Raw genomic sequence first — 21,168 nt, forward strand, 5'->3', positions numbered from 1 at the left:
TAGTAGCTAGGTCCATCCACCATCCCTCCAGCCTCATCTCTGGTGTTACTTGGTGCTTACATCGTTCCAGCGCGATCTCAGGAGGATCAGAAGATATGCTTAGTTGTGATCCTGGAAGCTTAAAATGTAGTTAGGGGACATGAAGCTGATATTTAGAGTGAAGCTTACTGTAGCTTTACTATAAGAGAAAGAGAAAATGCTTATTCAGTTAATTGTTTCATATTAACACCCAAAAGAGATTTGCTGATTAACTGGAATTTTTAGACTACAGGCATGAGTGGTTATCTCATAGGTTAGCTTATTAGAAATAATCCATTTATTGAGTCATCCCTAACTTAATTTGAGAAGGAAAGCTGAAGTTTTTTGAAGGTATAGTGAAAAGATTAGGACTCTTCCTTATATAAAGAAAGAAAGATTATAAGGGAATATGTACTGAAGTCTATAAAATCATAATGTAGATTATACCAAACCAAAACAACATAACAATTTTATTACTAAGTTTACAACTGTACACATTCTAAAACATAGTAGTATCTCATTCTAGTCAGAAATAGAATCTAGTAAATTCCATATTTCTGTTTTGTCCTGTCTTAATTGATTAAAAACACTGTTTAGAAAATTATGATTGAGAACAGATCTATCCTAAGTTTTCTTTTTTAAACAAAGTGCAAGTATATGTTTTACATATTTGCTTTTACTTAGGAAAAAAAAACTTACTTAGAAAAGTACAACTTGGGTGTAGTACTATGTGGTGTAAATAACTGAACTATTTTACTTTTTACTTTCCTATGAATGAGCCAGTATATATTTATTACTGGAGTTCCAGCTGTAAAATTCAGGTAAGAAGTTTAAATATACCCTAGAGTATTATTTAAAAATAAATGTGTTTCTTTCAGATAGAATACCAACCTTGGTCTATGACTTTTAGGGGAGAAATTAAAATATTAAACTTTTATTACCTAGTAAACTGAAAATAAAGTAAAGGTTAAATAAATACAAAGCAGAAAAAAATATATATATATATATATACAAAATCACAACGTCTAAAAGGACAAACAGTATATTGTTCTCTCCTGTGGGAGCTTTATCAGCAGTGGTAAGTAATTCCATCTTTAGGTCAGTGCTAGTACTCAAAAATGTAAACAAGTATGTACTTTGTCTATATAAAGAAATATGCCATACGGTTTATGCTTCTTTATAGATATCAAACAACTAAATGAATTGTTTCAATGCACCAGTAGGGGCCAGCAAAGAGCTCTTAGAGTTTTTCAGAATAGAGTTGGCAATGAGATATGTTTATTTGATGTGCTAAATCCTTTTTAGACTTCTTTACTTACCACAACACTCTCTTAAGTGAATGAATTGCATAGACAGTGGAATAAAATATCTTGTGTGCTCAAAGTATATTGGGGTATAGTTTTTCTGTCTGATCTGCATATATTTTTAATGGAATGTTTGCTTAGGCTATTTCTTGGCAGAATTTTAATAGTCAAAATATAAATGGAATCATTTAAAGACTGTACTGCTTGGCTGGAAAGGCCTTAAAATTACAGGGGAAAATGCTTGGTGACAGCTTCTCACAAACGTTTTTTTCTCAGACGTATGCTCAATTTTTGCAATAGTATTACTAGGCAAATTTTGTATTTCGATCCTTCAGCTTTCACTTTTTATAAGTACGTAGTGTTTTGGAAACTAAAATATTTATGTTTGGTTTAATGCTAAACTTTTAATTCACCCCCAAAGTTTTGGTATTTCCAAATATATACAAACATTTGAACTTTCTCCTTTTAAAAATATTAACAGTCTATATTCCTTTCTACATTTACTAAGTTGACTGGATTCCTAGTATGGCCACTATTTGGAAATGCAATCCTTGATTTGATACTCAATTACATGGAGTTTCATTCCTACCAACTTCCTGTAATCCTATCCCTATGGGTAAAAATATTAGTGGTCAAACTCTGCTGGAGAAAGTATAGGCACCGTGATTCACAGAGTTAAATGTTCATTTAGTAGAGCTGGAGTGAAAAAAATACTGTTTCAACTTGAAATGCTAGAAGATTGTTGTTCTTGTGTTACTCATTCATGCAAATTGGAGAAGGTATAATTGAAACAAGGTTGGCAGTGTTTGAGGCAGTGTGCTGCAGCTGAGCTCAGCTTAAAGGTCGCTGGAAATCAAGTGCTTTGTAAGTGAAGGCATTTTGACTACAAGCGATTCAAGACATTTTGGAAACGTCAGTCTCAGTAATGGGCCGTCTTTTTCTTTCTATGCTATCTGGTCTTTAAGGTTTTACTTAGGATAAAAACTACTACTTCTGAGCTCTTTCAGGCACCACAAATGATTTTTTCTTTTGCTGCAGTGCAGCTGCTTCTAGCCTGTCTACCGACAGAGATCTTTGTTATGACTCTCAGCCCTTAACATGTTTGGAAATGAGAACAAATGGCACAAAGCTTACGATTGCACTTTGCAGCCAGAAGAAGCAATACTTATCCTTTGTCAGAAACCTCCGGAGATGATTTGGATAGCAGCATTCACATGTGCTTCACGAGACCAACACGGATTTCAACGGCGAACGTGGTTCAAATGAAGCTGACTCCCAAACAGACTGCACTAGCTCCGTTAATAAAGGAAAACCTTAAGTCTCGGGAAAGATCATCTTTTCCTTCACCTGAAAATGTTCATAAAAAGAGCAGCTGTCTGCAGATATCATTACAACCAACAAGGTACAGTGGATGTCTTCAGTCTGGCAATGTCTTAGCTGATGGTGATGATGCTTCGTTTACTTGTGTCTTAAAGGATGGCAGTGCTGTGGTTGATAATGAACTGAATGCCATGGATGATGGTAACCTCTTAAGCAGTCCTGCCATTTGCAGTGGTAGTCTTAGTAACTTTGCAGCCAGTGAAAATGGGTCTTACAGCAGCAATGGTAGTGATTATGGGTCCTGCACAAGTATCACCAGTGGAGGTTCATACACCAACAGTAACATCAGTGACAGCAGTGGTTATACTTTTCCACCAACTGATGATACCTTTTTTGGTGGAAATTTATCTTCTGACAGCGCCTCCAATAGAAGTGTGCCAAACAGGAATACTACTCCATGTGAAATTTTTTCAAGAAGTACAAGTACAGTTCCCTTTGTCCAGGATGACTTGGATCATGGACTAGAGATTATGAAATTGCCAGTGAGCAGGAACTCGAAAATTCCACTAAAACGTTGTTCATCCTTAGTCATTTTTCCTAGGAGTCCTTCAAATACCCCACCAACTTCTCCAACAAGTACAGGTACTCTTTCAAGCAAAGGATCCTATCAGACCTCACACCAGTTTATTATTTCTCCTAGTGAAATTGCCCACAATGAAGATGGCACTAGTGCTAAGGGATTTCTTTCAACAGCTGTCAATGGACTTCGGTTATCCAAGACAGTCTGTACTCCCGGAGAAGTAAGAGACATACGGCCTCTTCACAGGAAGGGCTCGTTACAAAAGAAAATCATTATTGCAAATAATAGTCCAAATCAGACTGTCTGTGAAAAGCCATCTGAAGGATATTCTTGTGTTTCACTGCATTTTACCCAACAGAAAGCAACTGCATTAGATTGTGAAGCAGCAAATGGTGATTGTAAACCAGAGATGTCAGAAACTGAGCTTAATTCTGATCCAGAGTTTATTAAGCTTATGCATAGGACATCTGCATGTTTACCATCCTCCCAAAATGTAGATTATCAAATAAATATCAATGGACAGTTGGAAAGACCAAATTTACAGATAAACAAAAACCATGCTCTTTTACAGAGAAGTATTTCATTGGGGGGAACTTATCCAAATGTTTCCTGTTTATCTAGCATTAAGCACAATTGTTCTAAGGGGGGACCATCTCAATTACTCATAAAGTTTGCATCTGGAAATGAAGGTAAAGTTGATAATTTAACCAGAGACAGCAACAGAGATTTCACAAAAGAACTACCTAATTCTTTAAAGCATTCTTGTAAGGTAAGTTTCCTTTGATTTTGGAAAATGTTAATTTATACTAGAATAGCTCTGAAATATTTTGTAAAATTTATTATAACTTGGCTGCTTTATATATTTTTTTGGTCCTTAGCTAGCAAGTACTTTGTAGTCATGAACTTGATATTTGTGAATCTAAAAAATGCCTAATAGTTTTTCACTCTATTTATTATTTTATCAGCATACAAAATATGCATTAAAAAAAAAAACCTTTCCAAAGTGATTTAAGCCATAAAACATTCTGTAGCATAAGAACAGGCTTTAACTAATAATTTGTTTTATAATATTTTGCCTTAGTATATTTTCCCCTTGAGTGGCATGGTGTTTTAAAGTCTAACTCCGTATTTCATTCTTATTTTCAAAAATGCTCATTTAGTATTTATTTTAAAGCATTATAAATGCTTTAAGCATTAAGCATTTTGAAAAAAAGCCCTTTTAAGCCCTCTTTAAGCTTTATGAAAAAAGTAAAATATCGAAAGCCACTTAAAGTATTAAACAGTAAAAAGTCTACTTAAATGTGAAACTTTTCTTATAAGTGAACATAGAGAAAATATTTCTTTGAAATACATATATTTATTTGATCATTGATAAAAACTATTATACTGAATGTTTAAAGCAGAGGAAAAATAAATGGTATTTGCATTTGTATATACCCTTAACCACAGGAATTTTGTTCCACCCTGTTTTTCTTTAGCTACCAGTTAAGAATGCCTTCTAAAATGTAACTCATTCCTTCAATAATATTGAACTCTAAATTTTATATTTTTATGGTTTCAATTGCTAGGCATTTCCTAGTTATCTTATTAATTTGTTATTTGGGTAATTTTGCTTTATTATAGTAGTAATTTAACTCCAGTGAATCTTAACCAAAACAATTTTTTGTGTAATTTGGCCATTCCAAAGTATTTTAAGTGTTTTGAACTTGAATAGATTTTTAAAATTTCTGTGTTTGGAAGATCTTGCCAGATTTTAGGAAATTTTAAAAAAAGTATTTCTGACTAAACCAATTCTAGATGACAGTACATAATAGTTTGAGGCAAAGAAACTTATCTGCTTATCTGTGTTTATATAACACTTACTATCAAAATTAAAGTGTTTTTTAAAATTTCTGGGCAAATAAAATATTAAATATTTGCTAGTTTGTTTTCTCTCTTTTGAAATCTGATGAATATAATAATTCTTATTACCAATGCCCAGATGTTAATATAAGCAACTACTTTACTGAGGATGAATAAAAATCACATTTCACATTCCAATGTATGTTTTAGAATTATTAATTCCGTTTGCAAAACTTTTAAAACACTAACTGTTAAGAGATTATAATCCATTCAATTATTTTGTCTCCTAAAAAAAGCAATTAAGTGATACTGTGAAAAAACGTATTAGTAGTTTGCTAATTGAATTACATGTACCTTGCAAATGTATTTTACGTTTAATGAAATAATTAACCTGAAACAAATAATTGACCTAGAAATATATATAAAAATATTCTTTAAAGAATTGATTTTGTGGTAATATTATAGTTTGTTGTTGTTGATACTTTTGAAAAAATGGTCTTTTTAATGTTTTTAAATTAAATTTGACTGCCTTTTGTGTGGCTAAAAGATATACTTTCACTGGTTTTTCTTTAAAATTGGGTAAGCTAACTTAAACATATTTTGTGACAGCTGAATGCCTAGCTTTCTGCAGAATCTATTTTTTGCTAGATTATTCAGTTATAAAATAGTTGAAGTGTGTCGTTTGCTGGAAAGCTCTAAGTTGTTTCTCCTCTTAATGTTTATTAAACAACTTTTTATATAAGAATTGTAAACAACATAGGACCATTAAACAACACGTGCTAGATCTAAATTGATCTAATTGATTAATGGTAAATTAAGGGCTTGTTTTAAGAGGAAAATAGTAATGTTGTTTTTTCTAAACATAGCAGTGACAACAATAATGGGGTTTTAGAAATAATCCTGTGTTTATCAATAATTATATATTAATCTAATTATAGTGGTATATTGTAACTCACTTATAAATAAACAGCTCCCAAAATATTTCCCATGACTCCAGTTAGTCTGGGTTAGTATTCTGATATGCTGAGTCTGGATTCACATTTAACAAGTTGATATTAGAGTAGCATTTAGTAATGTCAGCTATCTGTACCCAGCAGCCGTGAAATTAAATCACTGCTTTGGTCAGGGACCCTGGTTTTTAAAACATGAAGAGGTCTACAGATTCTTTTCTTCTGTGTTTAGCGTCCAGTCTCTAGCAGAATAGTATCCAGTTTCTAACTCTATAATCAACAGCTCATTAATGGCTAATTATTTAAATCTAGTGAGAACTTTTATATGTATCTGCAACTTGGGTCTGTGTGTTGTTTACAATTTAGAATGAAGAAGAGACTTTGTAATCTGCATGATCATGTTTATCTCACTTATTTGCCTTCAAAGGATGTACCAATAACTGGCATATATTTATTGTATATACTTTTTGAGAGACAATATTACTTTAGTAAAGGCTTTATAATCTAGAAGTAGGCATTTGACATTTTAACATTGTGTGTCTTATCAGCTTGATCAAGAGAGAGATTAAGTAGGTGAGATGGTTTTTATTCAGTTACAAAAATTACCATTAGGTTTCTAAAATCTGTATAATTGTTAGTTTACTCTGTTATTGTTTCACTTTTCCCTATCTATGTTTTTAAAATTTCCTGTGTTGTTAGGATGCTCAGAAATGTCATTGCCCTGTTATTTTAAATACTTTAGCATTTGCCCCAGCTTGTTAATGTCTTCCATTCTTCATGTATATGCATATTTTTTTCAGAAAGTTTGGCTTTACATTTTTCTTTTTATTGTAAAGGTTTTTGTTTATTTTCTGTTATTTAATCTCAGATAGGTAAATTGCTTAAGCCTGGTATGGTAGAACTTTAAAAAACTGTCTCAATTATTTCAAAGCCTTTAAAACTAATCTCAAGATTGTATGTTTCAATAATATATTTAGTTGTTCTTCCCAAAATAACTGTTTTAAATATACACTGTTTTCAGTGTTCCATTATTTTCTGTCCTCATTTTATTAACTTTAGCAGAATATTTAGAGACATTTGGTTAAATTTATTTTGAACACTTAATCTTTCCTATAAAAATCAATATAGTTTATAAATATTGACTCTAAAACTGTGATGCAACAATGTTAATGACCAGTTTTAGAAACTTGGAGAGAAGTATGTGCTTGTACATGTGCATTTCTTAGAACTGAAGAACTAAAATACTAATTTCAGGGTGGTTCAGGGAGCTAAATTGTTTTCTTCAGAAATATTTTATATTTCTCTGGAGATGTTTCTTTAATTCATTCATCTAGCACATGTGTGAGTGCCTCCTGTTTGCCAGGCACGGACTCAAGCTCTGGGAATAAAAGATAATAAAGCACAGTGTCTTCCTGGGGGAAATCCCATTCTCCTTAGAGACATATTGGTAGACAAGAAAATTCTCAGACTAAAATGTGATGTGCTCAATAGAGCTGCATATGAGAAAGTGAGAAAGATGCAACAATATTTGTCTGAAGGAGAGGACCCGGTTGGTAGTCAAGGCTTCACAGGGGAGGTGACATTTGAGTTGAATCTTAATGGGTGAGTTGGAGTTCCCCAGGCAGAGAATCAAGGAGGATATTTAGGGCAGGGATTCTCAATCTCAGCACTTTTTTGTTGCGGAGGGCTGTCCTTTGTCTTGTAGGATGTAAGCAGCATCCCTGGTGTCCATTTACTCAGTGCCAGTGGCATCATCTGCCTCAGTTGTCACAATCAAAAAATGTCTCCGGACATGGCCAAATGCCCCCCAGGGGCAAACCTGACTGCTCTTGGGACACATTGCTGTAGGCAGAAGCAGCCACACGTACAAGGCTGGAGATGTGAAAGAACCACACTGTAAGTAGTTCAGTGTGACTGGAGTACACAGAGTCAGGGGTTGTGGTAGATGATAACACTGGAAGTGGTGGGAGTTCCATTGCGTGGAGCACCTCATGCTGAAGGAAAGCAGCGTGTCTCCTGCCGACAGACAGTAGTTAGGCGACGGAAAAGTTGTTATTGAGAGTGTAGTGTGCCTACTTTTGTGTTTTTAGATGATAATTTTTTTTTATGACACCATGGATTATAAGTGAATTAAACTTTTCTTAACTTGGCCAACTAGGTGAAAGGTGACATCATGAACTAAGATAGGGAATTCAGGAGAAGGGGCCAGATTGGGAGGGCAAAGAAGAAACCATGAATCATTAAGTTTTTGTCCTGAGAAGTTACCCTGGTAGTACTGCTGTCAAGTAGGGTAGTTGGAGATACGGGCTCTGGCTCAGGAGAGGAGTGAGAGCTGGAAATGTAGCTTGGGAGTTAAGCATCTAGTCAGATTTCCGTAAGGATGGACTGGAAAAAGCATGAAAGTGAGATGGGAGGAGTGATAAATCAGAGTTCTGGGGACTACTAACTTGGGAGAAGCAATGGAGGAGGAGATAAAAAGGAGACCAAGAGTCACCAGAGGGGCAGAGAGGCCAAAAGAGCTTAGAGGCCTGAGGGCCAAGAGAGTGGAAAATTCAAGGCGGGCAGCATACAATGCCATGGAATTTATGTATCCATTGAATGTAGGAGGTCTTCATAACTTCAGTAGGAGTAGGCTCAGGAGAACAGTGTGAAAGCCTGGATGAAAAAAGAATGAAACAGGTAAGGAAGCAAAACAGGTATAGCTTGTTTGCTCAGTGTCACAAAAATAGTCATGAGTTAGTGTAGGCAAGTTTTATATTTAATGGCTACAATATAGAGGACAAGCATGGTGTTAGGCAGATATAATTGCATAAGACAAATTGTTACAAGAATATTGCAGCCTGTTCTCTAGGAGAAAAAAAGTTCTGTTAGCTCCCTATTATTTCACCTTAGAACAATAGAATAAGTGAGCACAGGCAGAGAAAACTGAAGTGGGGAGTCGGCAATATGAAATGAAGGGAAAAAATTAGGAGTGAAAATGTGAGATGGCCTATGAGTAGGCATAACTCTCGGTGAGCAGGATTATTCAAATTTTCTCCTGCCCCTCCCTACCACCAAAAATAAGACAAAACAAAAATAGAGCTAGGTAGAAAACAAGTCAGGGTTTAAGGCTGCTTCCTAGACACTGCTTGGAGAAGAGGCCCTCTGTCTTGCTGTCACCTGCTTCTTCCAGGATATGGGGCCCACAGCAGCTACCTGTTGTGAGGCCTGGCCCTTCTAGATCCTCTCTCCCCTTACAGGGAACAGGATAGATGAGAAGAAGCTAGGATCAGAGCCTTTGTGGGCAGAAGGGTCTTGGCAGAGTCCCTGGGTGTGGCCTGCCAATGTGTTGAGATCAGGAAGATGGTTAGCAGAACAAATGAATTCTGAGAAGGGGATCCAAAGATCTTGTCAGCATATCCACAAAATACCTGAAATCTTGCTCAAGTGTGTGGTTGGGTATTCTTTGTTGGCCAAATGTGAGACTGGAAGGCTATGCTCAGGTAAAGACCCAACACTGAGAGATATAAGAAAGCCTTTCAAAACAAGAGGTAAACGCATCTGTGCTTGTTCAGTGAGATATTGGGAGGAAGCTCTCAACATAGCAGCAGTTGTTGGAAAGTAATTTTACTTTCACTGAAACTTAAAAAACCTGTATAATATAATTAGAGCAGAACTGAGAACTTCTGAGAGAAGAAGAAAATTCTGAGAACTTGGAAGGGCAAGAAACTAGCATGTTTATGTACCTTGTAACCCAATTCATGGATGGGTCATAATAAAGAACACCTTGACCAAGAGATCCCATGATGTTTCTAGTGAGGTTCTGGAATATCTGGGGGTGGGGGGAGGATCATGATTTCTCTTGATTTAGATGTATTACATCTAAGATAAAACTGTAACATTGTAAAAAATTTTGTGATTTACTATAATAGAAAAAATATTACCAATCAAAAAGAAGTTTGTATCAAAGATATTGGTATTACAAGGGACAGTGGCTTTAAATGCAGTTGTTCATTAAATACAGAAACATTCTTAACTGAATTTTTATCTTTTGTCCTTCTTACCAAAGCTGAAGATAGCATTTTATGATATAGCTAAAATAATATCTAGGACTGCTTCCTTTTTTCTCTCTTTTCTCTCAAATGTTTGTTGGTAAGCTGCCTTCTGAGCTTCTGATCTGATCTGAAGCTGCCTTCTAATGCTTTAAGGATTACAATTAGAGAATAGTTCATTAAGTCATCATTTGGACTACCAATTTTCCAATTTTCATGTGTGTGTACCTCTCCTAGAAATCTTGTTAAAAGGCAGATTATGGTATAGTAGGTCTGGGTGGGGCCTGAGGGTTCTGCATTTCTAACATGCTTCCCAGGTCATACCAATGCTGCTAAAATTCCTTAATCACACTTTGAGAAGCAAGACTTAAGACCATTAAAAAAAAAATAAGGACAATAATACAGTTCATAGTTGAAATATCCAGCGAGTCTGTCTTCCACTTTTGCATAAAGAAGAACTGTATGTATACCATGGTCAGGGCTAAGCTAATTTGCAGGGGATTTTAAATCCACTTGGACATTTACACTAGTTATTGGTTGAGACCACGTAATACAGAAGGGATTGTTTGGACCAAAAGCCATTCAAGAGCTCAGTTTAGGGTACTACTGAGAATGTTTGAATCTTACATTGGCTTATGTAATGAAATGAAACGCCATCTATAATCAGTGCTTACTATGAGCTATCCTTTTGATAGATCTATAAGGAGAAAGTGAAAAAAATCCTTTATGTGTAATTTTGTGATGCTACTTAAAAGTATATATTCCTTCTTAAGCATAAATTGATATATGAAAATGTTAGGAACTGATCTTCCATTGGAGCAAGTGAAGAAATCTTACTGGTAGCTGAGTTTTTATGGTCTTCATGGCCTGAATTCAGGAAGCCTGTGTGTGTGTGTGTTTAGTCACTAAGTTATGTCTGACTGTTTGTGACTCCATGGACTGTAGCCTGCCAGGCTCCTCTGTCCATGGGATTTCACAAGCAAGAATACTGGAGTGGGTTGCCATTTCCTTCTCCATCAGGGAGTATAAAAGACATTAAACATTTCAAGTAAGCAATGAGAAAAAGGGAGCATAGCAAGAAAAAAGTTGAAGGTGGGGAGATAGGCAGGCAAGGAGGCAGGCAAATATAAATTTTCTAGAATTAATTGAATCTAGAGAAGGGGTTAGCAAATGAATAATCTTTTCTGGGCTCTCATTTACTAGAATATTATTCCCTAAATCAGAGACTGCTAGATACTTAGTACCTAGAACAGTGCGTAGCTCAAAATAGACACTATTAAGTATTCATTAAATTAATCTCTGAAGCCAAGGGACCCTTTGTAATGGGGTAGAGATGACTGTAGAATCTGGTAGGTGACTAGAATCTGAGGGTGACCAGACAACCTCGCACAAACAGATAACCAAACTGGGATATCTGAGGGATGACTATAATGATGAGTGGGAGCTTCTTGATGCTTCATCCTCTGTTTGAAAGAGTGGCACTCTTAAATGAATACCTTGTCCCTGGGGTGGATGCCAATGGAATATTATGATCGTGACTCAAGGATTCATTTCCACAGTGGAGTCTGATTCATAGCCTACATATTCCACTAACTGGTGCTGTAGAACTATGTGTCTGGGTAGAGGCTCAGATCAAATTTTCTAAAAAAGAAGATGGAATGGATCAGAAGTTTTAAGAATATTTAAACACAGGCCATTTGACTAGCTTTAAGTTCATCATTGTTTAATAAAATGACTTCATTTCAGACTTGATGTAACAGCCGATTTCTCACCATTTTTCTTGGGGTTTTAAGTAGCTGTTTTAGCTAAGAATGACCTTTACCTTTTGTACCAAACCTGAAAGACTGAACCCTCTTAAGGAGTTTCAGAGCTTAATGGAAACTCAAGTCATCTTCTAAGCAGATGAGTTTAACAAGTATTTATCAGAAATAGAATATGTGCCTACTGTGAGTGGCAAATATTATTCCTGGCTTTGAAGAGTTTGTACTTTAGACGAGAAGACAGCATTATCTGTTTAAATAAAGAACCAGAAAACAACATAATATATAATAATGTTCATATGCCTACTCCAGGCAGGTGAACACCTAAACTCTGAGTTATGTGATTGTCTATATAATTTTTAATTAATTCAAATTTTTCTCAAGATGACACAGGTGTTTGTTTTAAAAATCAGGTGTTTTCTCATTGAAGATTTCCTTTCTGCCTTTTTCTCCGTGTTCCCTCTCCCCAGAATTCCTATTAGCCCAAGTTTGTACATCTTGGATTGATCTTATAATTTACTTTTCTCTTCTGTTTTCTGTTTCTTTGCCTTCTTATTCTGCTTTCTGGAAGATTTCCCCCAAGTGGTCCCTTCTCTTTAATTTTAAAATTTTGGTTGCTTTAGTTCCTAAAGTTCTATCTTGTTTTCTGATGATTCCTTGTTTTTATTCTTGCTTTAGAAGTGCAGTCTCTTATTTCTCTGAGAATATTTTACTTAAGGCTTTTTCCTTTGAGTTTTGTTATGGGTCCTATGTTGTGTCTGGTTCCTGTGGGTCACTTTGCCGCTGTCGTTTGTTTCTCTGTGTTACTAGATGAAAAATTTCCTCCAGGTGTCTGGTGAACCTTGGCTGTCTGTTCATATTTGAGAGTGAGTCACTATGAAGTTATCTGGAGGCGCTGTAGTTGGGTGAGGCTTTTCAGATGGTTAGCTTCATTGTCAGGAGTCTTCTAACTGTCAGTATCTGGAGGTCTTGTCTCAGAGGTCAGTTTCTCCAGAGAAGAAATTTGCAATGATTGCCCAGTTATGTTTCATAGCTGTGGTGAGCGATAAACTAGGAATGGAGGTGATTTGTTTCACAAGTTCTGAAACTAAGTTAATTCAAGGTAAATCATGCCTTAAAAGTGATATTTACTTATCAAATTCTTAAGATACTAATTATAATTTAATTAATATACAGTCTGTAAGGTGCCTGATTTGCATAACTTGTCTGAAATACATTGTGTATATATATTCTAGAAGTGAAGATGCTCCCAGAAAGACCAGATTTAAACATCCATTATAATAGAATATGTGGTTTCCTTAACACATCTCCCAACCTCTTATATTTAAATGTAAATGGGGGTGCCTGTCCTCAGAGGAAGAGGATAGAGCTGTTAGAACTGTATTTTGGTGCAGACAGAAGGGAGAGGAGACCAGAATGGCCCCCTGGTGGAGTAGAACATTGGATGCTCACTGGCTCACTGGCATGTCATCACCTCAAATATGATTGTTTTAACTTGGACAAAATTCTGATATATTCCTTTTTTTTTCCCTTAAAAAAATAGACTTTATTAAAAAAAATTTTTATTGGGGTATAGTTGCATCACCAACTCAAATGACGTGAATTTGAGCAAACTCCAGGAGATAGTGGGATGGATGAGCCTGGCATGCTACAGCCCATGGAGTTACTGAGTCAGACATGACTTAGCAACTAAACAACAACAGATAGTTGCTTTATAATGTTGTGTTAGCTTCTGCTGTATGGCAAAATGAATCAGCTATATGAATGCTTATGATATGTTCTTTTTTAAACTTTTGACCCAATATCTGTGAAAGGTTGAATCAGTCAACATATTGTATTATGTACCACATTTAGAAAAACTCTTTGAGTTAGTGATTATCTCCATATTACAAATAAGAGAAAAAGATCAAAAAAGTTAAAAATTATTTAGTCAGGATCATAAGTCAAATAAATGTCATATTTGGACCAAAACTCAGCTCAGTTATGTATTCTAAAGCCCTTTTCTGCATTTCTAACCAGGAAGACTTCATTCCACACTGCAATAGGGGAAATCTACAAGATAAATAAAACTGCTTGGGGAAGGTTATTCTTGTAAAAATAGCATCAGAAAGGACAAAAAGAGAGTTGTCTAAAGGAAAATTTCCACTTAGGCTGACTACTACCTGATGAATAACTTTTACTCTCTGAAGAACAGGTTGAGTCCTGTTCAAGTCCAGATCAAGTCCTTTTTTTCTTGCCATTGTTGAGTGAAAGTGAGGTTCAGGGATTAGTTAAGCATATTTCTAGAGAAACAGTTTATCTTTCAAACTTTTCTTTTTCTTTTCTTCTGAGTTGGGACCCAACACTTATAATTACTTTCTTCTTTCTGATTAATTTTATTGATCAAATAATGTATTCTGTGTGTTTCTACCTCCTACGACACTCTTTGAGTTTTATTTCTCTTCAATAACTATTATATCATAAACTACCTAAACCATGGTAAACCATATGTCTTTTTTTCCCCCAGATATTTTTAAACTTTTTATTGTGGGAAATTTCCAAGACGCACAAAAGTAGAAAGAAGAATGCAGTGATCCCCCATGTATGCCCCCAGTGAACTCTCAGTTTCAGTAGTTACTAACGTCTTGTCAATCAGGTGATCCATCCTTCCCCCTCCTTTTTAAACTGATTTTTACTGGAGTATAGTTGGTGTACAATGTTGTGCTAGTTGCTGCCAAGTGAGTCACTTAGACATCCATATATACACACTCTGTACTATGCAGTAGGTTCTCACTAGTTATCTGTTTTATTATAGTAGTGTGTATATGTCAGTCTCAGTCTCGTAATTTATCCCTCTCCGCCCACCCCCGATAACCAGGAGATTGTCTTCTACATCTGTGACTCAACTTCTGTGCTGTACATAGGTTCATTTGTACCATTTCTTTAGATTCCACATATAAGCGATATCATACGAATTTGACTTTTTCTGTCTGACTCACTTCACTCACTGTGGCAATCTCTGGGTCCATCCATGTCACTGCCAGTGGCATTATTTTGTTCCTTTTTATGGCTGAGTAATATTCCATCAGCACCATGTCTTCTTTATCCATTTCTCTGTCAATGGACATTTAGGTTGCTTCCATGTCCTCCGCTCCTTTTCTTCTGTTGTTGTTTTTTTTTTTTTTTTTTTTAGTAAATCCCAAATATCTTATGATTTTACCCATAAATACTTGGAGTGGATCTGTAATGGAGAAGGACCATTTAAATATACAAAATACCACACAGTCATTGTTTTTAACAAAATTAACAATAGTTCTGAACTGTTTTGACTGGATCTCTTTCTAAATCATCTAGGTCATTTTAGTATTGACATAGCTCTCTCCTTTAAGATGTGTCTATCTAATTCTTCATCTATGTTATGATGTTCATTCACTTTGGGGCTGAGTGAGCCAATTATTAGGCATAGGATTTTCTATCTCTTTAATCAGATAATTTTTGATAATATGTTTGTTACCAACATGATTGAGGCTGTCTTCAGAACCTAAAAGTAAAGTTAGAATTAGGACTTAGAGCTGATCACCTAACTATACCTTACCTCCCCCTTAATTACCACAGAGCTGCCTTGAGAGTTCAAACATCTGGGATACCTACCTTCCTAATTCCCTGGTAGTGTGAAAATGTGCTCAAAACAAATTAGCTGTATTAATTCCTCTTAAAGCTTCTCTGCATCTTAATTTTATGTTTATGGAATGAGAAGGATATGAAACTTGGTGAAGTTGTTTTGAAGATTGGAAATTTTTTATCTGTTTGGCAAATAGTTGGTGCTCAGTAAAAAGTGACTATTATTGTTTGCCTTATAATATTGTTGTGAGAGTATATGAAGGTGTATCTTAAACTATAAGGTGATACAGTGCATAACATAATAGTTATTTTTTATATGTACAATCTGAATCATATATAAATCTAAGAATCCAGGTTAACAGTTAAGTAATAGGAAATTAAAAGATGCTTGCTCCTTGGAAGAAAAGCTTTAATCAACCTAGACAGCATATTAAAAAGCAGAGACATTACTTTGCTGACAAAGGTTCGTCTAGTCAAAGCTATAGTTTTTCCAGTAGTCATGTATGGATGTGAGAATTGGACTATAAAGAAAGCTGAGCACTGAAGAATTGATGCTTTTGAACTGTGGTGTTGGAGAAGACTCTTGAGAGTCCCTTGGACTGCAAGGAGATCCAACCAGTCCATCCTAAAGAAGATCAGTCCTGAATATTTGTTGGAAGGACTGATGCTGAAGCTGAAACTCCAATACTTTGGCCATCTGATGTGAAGAATTGACTCATTTGAAAAGACCCTGATGCTGGGAAAGATTGAAGACAGGAGGAGAAGAGGATGACAGGGGATGAGATGGTTGGATGGCATCACCAACTTGATGGACAGGAATTTGAGCAAGCTCCAGAAGTTGATGATGGACAGGGAAGCCAGGTGTGCTGCAGTCCATGGTGTTGCAAAGAGTCGGACACGACTGAGTGACTGACCTGACTGAATAGGCAACACATGAAAAGAATACATTAAAAAGTAGTGTGAAAGTACAGACTAGAAATCTGGGGAAGCATTTCTTTCTAAGATTCTAAATCAAATATCAAGACATATTTTTCAAGTGAACACAGTTTTTCTAAAGCCCTATTAAAAATTAAAGCTCAGATCTTTTCACTTAAACTCAGTTTTGACTATGCATATTCTTGGGGACAAAACTATGACAAGACTTGATATTCAAAAGAAAGAAATAACTCAGCAAATTAATAGAAGAAGAGAATTAAAATCTAGAAAGCCCTCCAAGTGGACCACAAACCACTTTTTATGCAGTAACTGGTAGTGCTAAAGAAAGTGGTCCTGTAATTTTTTTCCCCCTCATTGAAAATACTGACTCATAAGAGACAACCTTACTCATCTTATGTCATTGACAGAGTCAGCTTGTAGCCCTAAGGTGATAGATTCCTTCTGTTCAATTTGTAGACTAAACAATTCCAGACCTCTCAAAAGGTGTTTTTTAAATAGACTTTATTTTTTTAGAGCTAAAAGTTTTAGATTCATAGCATTAGTGAGATTTCCTATATTCCCTACGCCGACCTATGCAGCCTCCTCCATTATCAGTATTCCCCACCAAGGTGGTACATTCATTACAATCAATCTATTTTGACATAATCACCATCATCCAGAGTCCATAGTTTAATTTAGGGTCCATTCTTGGTGGTCTATATTCTGTAGGTTTGGACAATTTTATAATGTCATGTACCCACAATTATAGTGTCATACAGAGTAATTTCACTGCCCTAAAAATCCTCTCTGTTTTGCATCTTTATCCCTCTATCCCCTGTCCCTGGCAACCCATAATCTTTCTGCTGTCCCTATAGTTTTGCCTTTTCCAGAATGTCACATAATTGAAATCATACAGTATGTAGCTGTTCAGTTGGGCTTCTTTCACTTAGTATTAATAATACTCATTTAAGTTTCCTTCATCCTTTTACATAGTTTGATAACTGCTTGTTTTTTTTTAGTGCTAAATAATATTCCATTGTCTGTATATACCCTGGGCTTCCCTGGTAGTTCAGCTTGTAAAGAATCCCCCTGCAATGCAGGAGACCCCAGTTCAATTCCTGGGTCGGGACGATTCGCTGGAGAAGGGATAGGCTACTCCCTCCAGTATTCCTGGGCTTCCCTGGTGGTTCAGCTGGTATTCCATTGTCTGTATATACCTTAGTTTATTCATCTACTGAGGAACATCTTGGTTGTTGCCAAGTTTTGGCAGTTGTGAATGAACCTCCTATAAATATCTGTGTGCAGGTTTTTGTGCAGACGTAATTTTTCAGCTTCTCTGGAAATATCCCAAGGAGTGTGATTGCTGGATCATATGGCAAGAGTAAGTTTAATTTTTTAAGAAACTACCCAGATGTCTTCTAAAATGGCTCTATTACTTTTTAATCCCACCATCAATGACTAAGAGTTCGTATTATTCCATATCCTTACCAGCATTTGGTGGTGTCAGTATTCTGGATTTTGGTCATTCTTATATGTATGTAGTGTTTCACTATTCTTTTAATATGCATTTCCCTGATGACATATGATATGGAGTATCTTTTCATATGCTTATATGCCATCTGTATATCTTCTGTAGTGAGGTGTCTGCTAAGGTATTTGGACCATTTCTTAGTCATGTTATTTTCCTGTGGCTGAGTTTTCAGCATTCTTTTTATATTTTGGATAATAATCCTTTACAAATGTGTTCTTTGCAAGCATTTTCTCCCAGTCTGTGGCTTGTCTTTCATTCTTTTGACAGTGTCTTTCAGAGAGTAGAAATTTCTAATTTCTTTGAAGTCCAGTTTATCAGTTACTGTATTTCTTTCATGAATCATGCCTTGGGTATTACATTTAAAACGTCATCACCAAACCCAAGGCCATCTAAATTTTCTCTTATGTTATCTTATAGGATTTGTATAATTTTACATTTAGGTCTGTGAACCATTTCGAGTTCATTTTTATGAGGGGTGTAAGTTCTGTGTCTAGATTCATGTTTTTTGCATGTGAATGTCCCGTTGTTTCAGCACCATTTGTTGAAGGGACTATCCTTTCTCCATTGCTCTTTGCTCTTTGTCAAAAACCTACATATTTATGTGGGCCTATTTCTGGGGTCTCTATACTATTCCACTGATCTGTTTGTCTTTCACCGTTGGCACACTAGAATATTATAGTTTTACAGTGAAATAATATCAGTCCTCCAACTTTGTTCTTGTCCCTTAATATTTTTTTGGCTGTTCTGGGTTTTTTGTGTCTCTATATAGTAAGCTTTAGAATCAGTTTTCAATAGCCACAAAGTAACTTGCTGATATTTTGATTGGGATTACCTTGAATTTATATGATATCTTGGCAATAATAAGTCTTCATATCCATGAACATAGACTCTCTCTCCATCTATTTAGTTCTTCTTTGAATGCATTCAACAGAGTTTTGTAGTTTTCCTCAAATAGATCTTGTATGTATCTTGTTAAGTCATTTCTTAAGTATTTCATTTTGGGGAGTGCGATTGTAAACAGTACTGTGATTTTTTTTTTTTATTTCAAATTCTACTTGTGCATTGCTGATACATAGGAAAACAACTGACTTTTCTTTATTAACCTTTTAGCCTGTGACTTTGCTATAATTGCTAATTAGTTCAGAAGTTTTTTGATCATTTTTTTTAGACTTATTTTCTACAAAGATGCTCATGTCTTCTGCAAAGAAAGACAGTTTTGTTTCTTCTTTTCCAATCTGTATATGTTTTATTTCCTTTTGCTGTCTTATTATATAAACTAGGACTTCAGTACAGTGTTGAAAAGGAGTGGTGAAGGGGGACATAATTTACTTGTTCCTGATCTTAGTGGAAAAGTATCTAGTTTCTCACCAGTTAGTGTGATGTGAGGTGTAGGTTTTTTTGTAGATGTTTCTTATCAAGTTGAGAAGGTTTCCCTCTGTTCCTAGTTTATATCATGAATTGGTGTTGGTTTTTGTTAAATGTTTTTCCTGCACCTATTGGTATGATCATGTGATTTTTCTTTAACCTGTTGATATGTTGGATCACATTAACTAATTTTTGAGTATTGAAATAACTTTACAAACTTGAGCTAATGCCACTTGGTTGTGGTGTGTAATTCTTTTTACACATCGTTGGCTTTGATTTGCGAATACTTTTTTGAGAATATGTTCATAAGAGATATTGGTCTGTGTTTTTTTTTTTTTTTTTTTGTATATAATGTATTCATCTAGTTTTGATACCAAGGTAATGCTGGTTTCACAGAATGAGAAAGTATTTTCCCTTGATTTTGTCTTCTGAAAGAGTTTGGTGTAATTATCTTCTGAAAGAACTGTATAATTTCTTTTTTAAATGTTTGGTAGAATTCATCAGTGAATTCCTCTGGGCTTGGTGCTTTCTGTTTTGTTAGGTTATTAATTACTGATTTATTTTATAGATAAAGGCCTATTCAGGTTATCTATTAATAGTTGCTTTCAGATCATATCAGATCAGTCGCTCAGTTGTGTCTGACTCTTTGCAACCCCATGAATCGCAGTACACCAGGCCTCCTTGTCCATCACCAACTCCTGGAGTTCACTGAGACTCACGTCCATCGAGTCAGTGATGCCATCCAGCCATCTCATCCTCTGTCGTCCCCTTCTCCTCTTGCCCCCAATCTCTCCCAGCATCAGAGTCTTTTCCAATAAGTCAACTCTTCGCATGAGGTGGCCAAAGTACTGGAGTTTCAGCTTTAGCATCATTACTTCCAAAGAAATCCCAGGGCTGATTTCCTTCAGAATGGACTGATTGGATCTCCTTGCAGCCCAAGGGACTCTCAAGAGTCTTCTCCAACACCACAGTTCAAAAGCATCAATTCTTTGGCGCTCAGCCTTCTTCACAGTCCAACTCTCACATCCATACATTACCACAGGAAAAACCATAGCCTTGACTAGACGAACCTTTGTTGGCAAAGTAATGTCTCTGCTTTTGAATATGCTATCTAGGTTGGTCATAACTTTCCTTCCAAGGAGTAAGTGTCTTTTAATTTCATGGCTGCAGTCACCATCTGCAGTGATTTTGGAGCCTCCCCAAAATAAAGTCTGACACTGTTTCCACTGTTTCCCCATCTATTTCCCATGAAGTGATGGGACCAGATGCCATGATCTTTGTTTTCTGAATGTTGAGCTTTAAGCCAACTTTTTCATTCTCCTCTTTCACTTTCATCAAGAGGCTTTTTAGTTCCTCTTCACTTTCTGCCATAAGGGTGGTGTCATCTGCATATCTGAGGTTATTGATGTTTCTCCCGGCAATCTTGATTCCAGCTTGTGTTTCTTCCAGTCCAGCGTTTCTCATGATGTACTCTGCATATAAGTTAAATAAACAGGGTGACAATATACAGCCTTAACGAACTCCTTTTCCTATTTGGAACCAGTCTGTTGTTCCATGTCCAGTTCTAACTGTTGCTTCCTGACCTGCATGCAAATTTCTCAAGAGGCAGATCAGGTGTTCTGGTATTCCCATCTCTTTCAGAATTTTCCACAGTTTATTGTGATCCACACAGTCAAAGACTTTGGCATAGTCAATAAAGCAGAAATAGATGTTTTTCTGGAACTCTCTTGGTTTTTCCATGATCCAGCGGATGTTGGCAATACCACAATTTTTTACTAATAGCATTGTTTTCATTTAAATGAGATGGCAACCCACTCCAGTACTCTTTCCTGGAAAATCCTATGAACGGAGGAGCCTGGTAGGCTGCAGTCCATGGGATTGTGAAGAGTTGGACACGACTGAGTGACTTCACTTTCACTTTTCACTTTCATGCATTGGAGAAGGAAATGGCA

At 35.9% G+C, this 21,168-nt stretch overlaps 1 protein-coding gene across 2 annotated transcripts in view; it reads left to right on the forward strand.

Annotated features, from left to right (window-relative positions):
• NEDD4 (neural precursor cell expressed, developmentally down-regulated 4, E3 ubiquitin protein ligase) overlaps positions 1-21,168 on the forward strand; it is a 146,036-nt gene that overhangs the window by 52,672 nt on the left and 72,196 nt on the right. Inside the window, exon 1 of one of the 2 annotated variants that reach the window (XM_027553933.1) lies at positions 1,974-3,991. The exons of the other annotated variant lie outside the window; for it this stretch is intronic. Coding sequence (XP_027409734.1) covers positions 2,441-3,991 — 1,551 coding nt within the window. The 5' untranslated portion in view covers positions 1,974-2,440. Of the gene's footprint in view, positions 1-1,973; positions 3,992-21,168 lie in introns of those variants that run through there. 2 annotated transcript variants of the gene reach the window in all.

Source organism: Bos indicus x Bos taurus, chromosome 10, assembly GCF_003369695.1.
Source record: "Bos indicus x Bos taurus breed Angus x Brahman F1 hybrid chromosome 10, Bos_hybrid_MaternalHap_v2.0, whole genome shotgun sequence".
NCBI classification, from domain to species: Eukaryota; Metazoa; Chordata; class Mammalia; order Artiodactyla; family Bovidae; genus Bos; species Bos indicus x Bos taurus.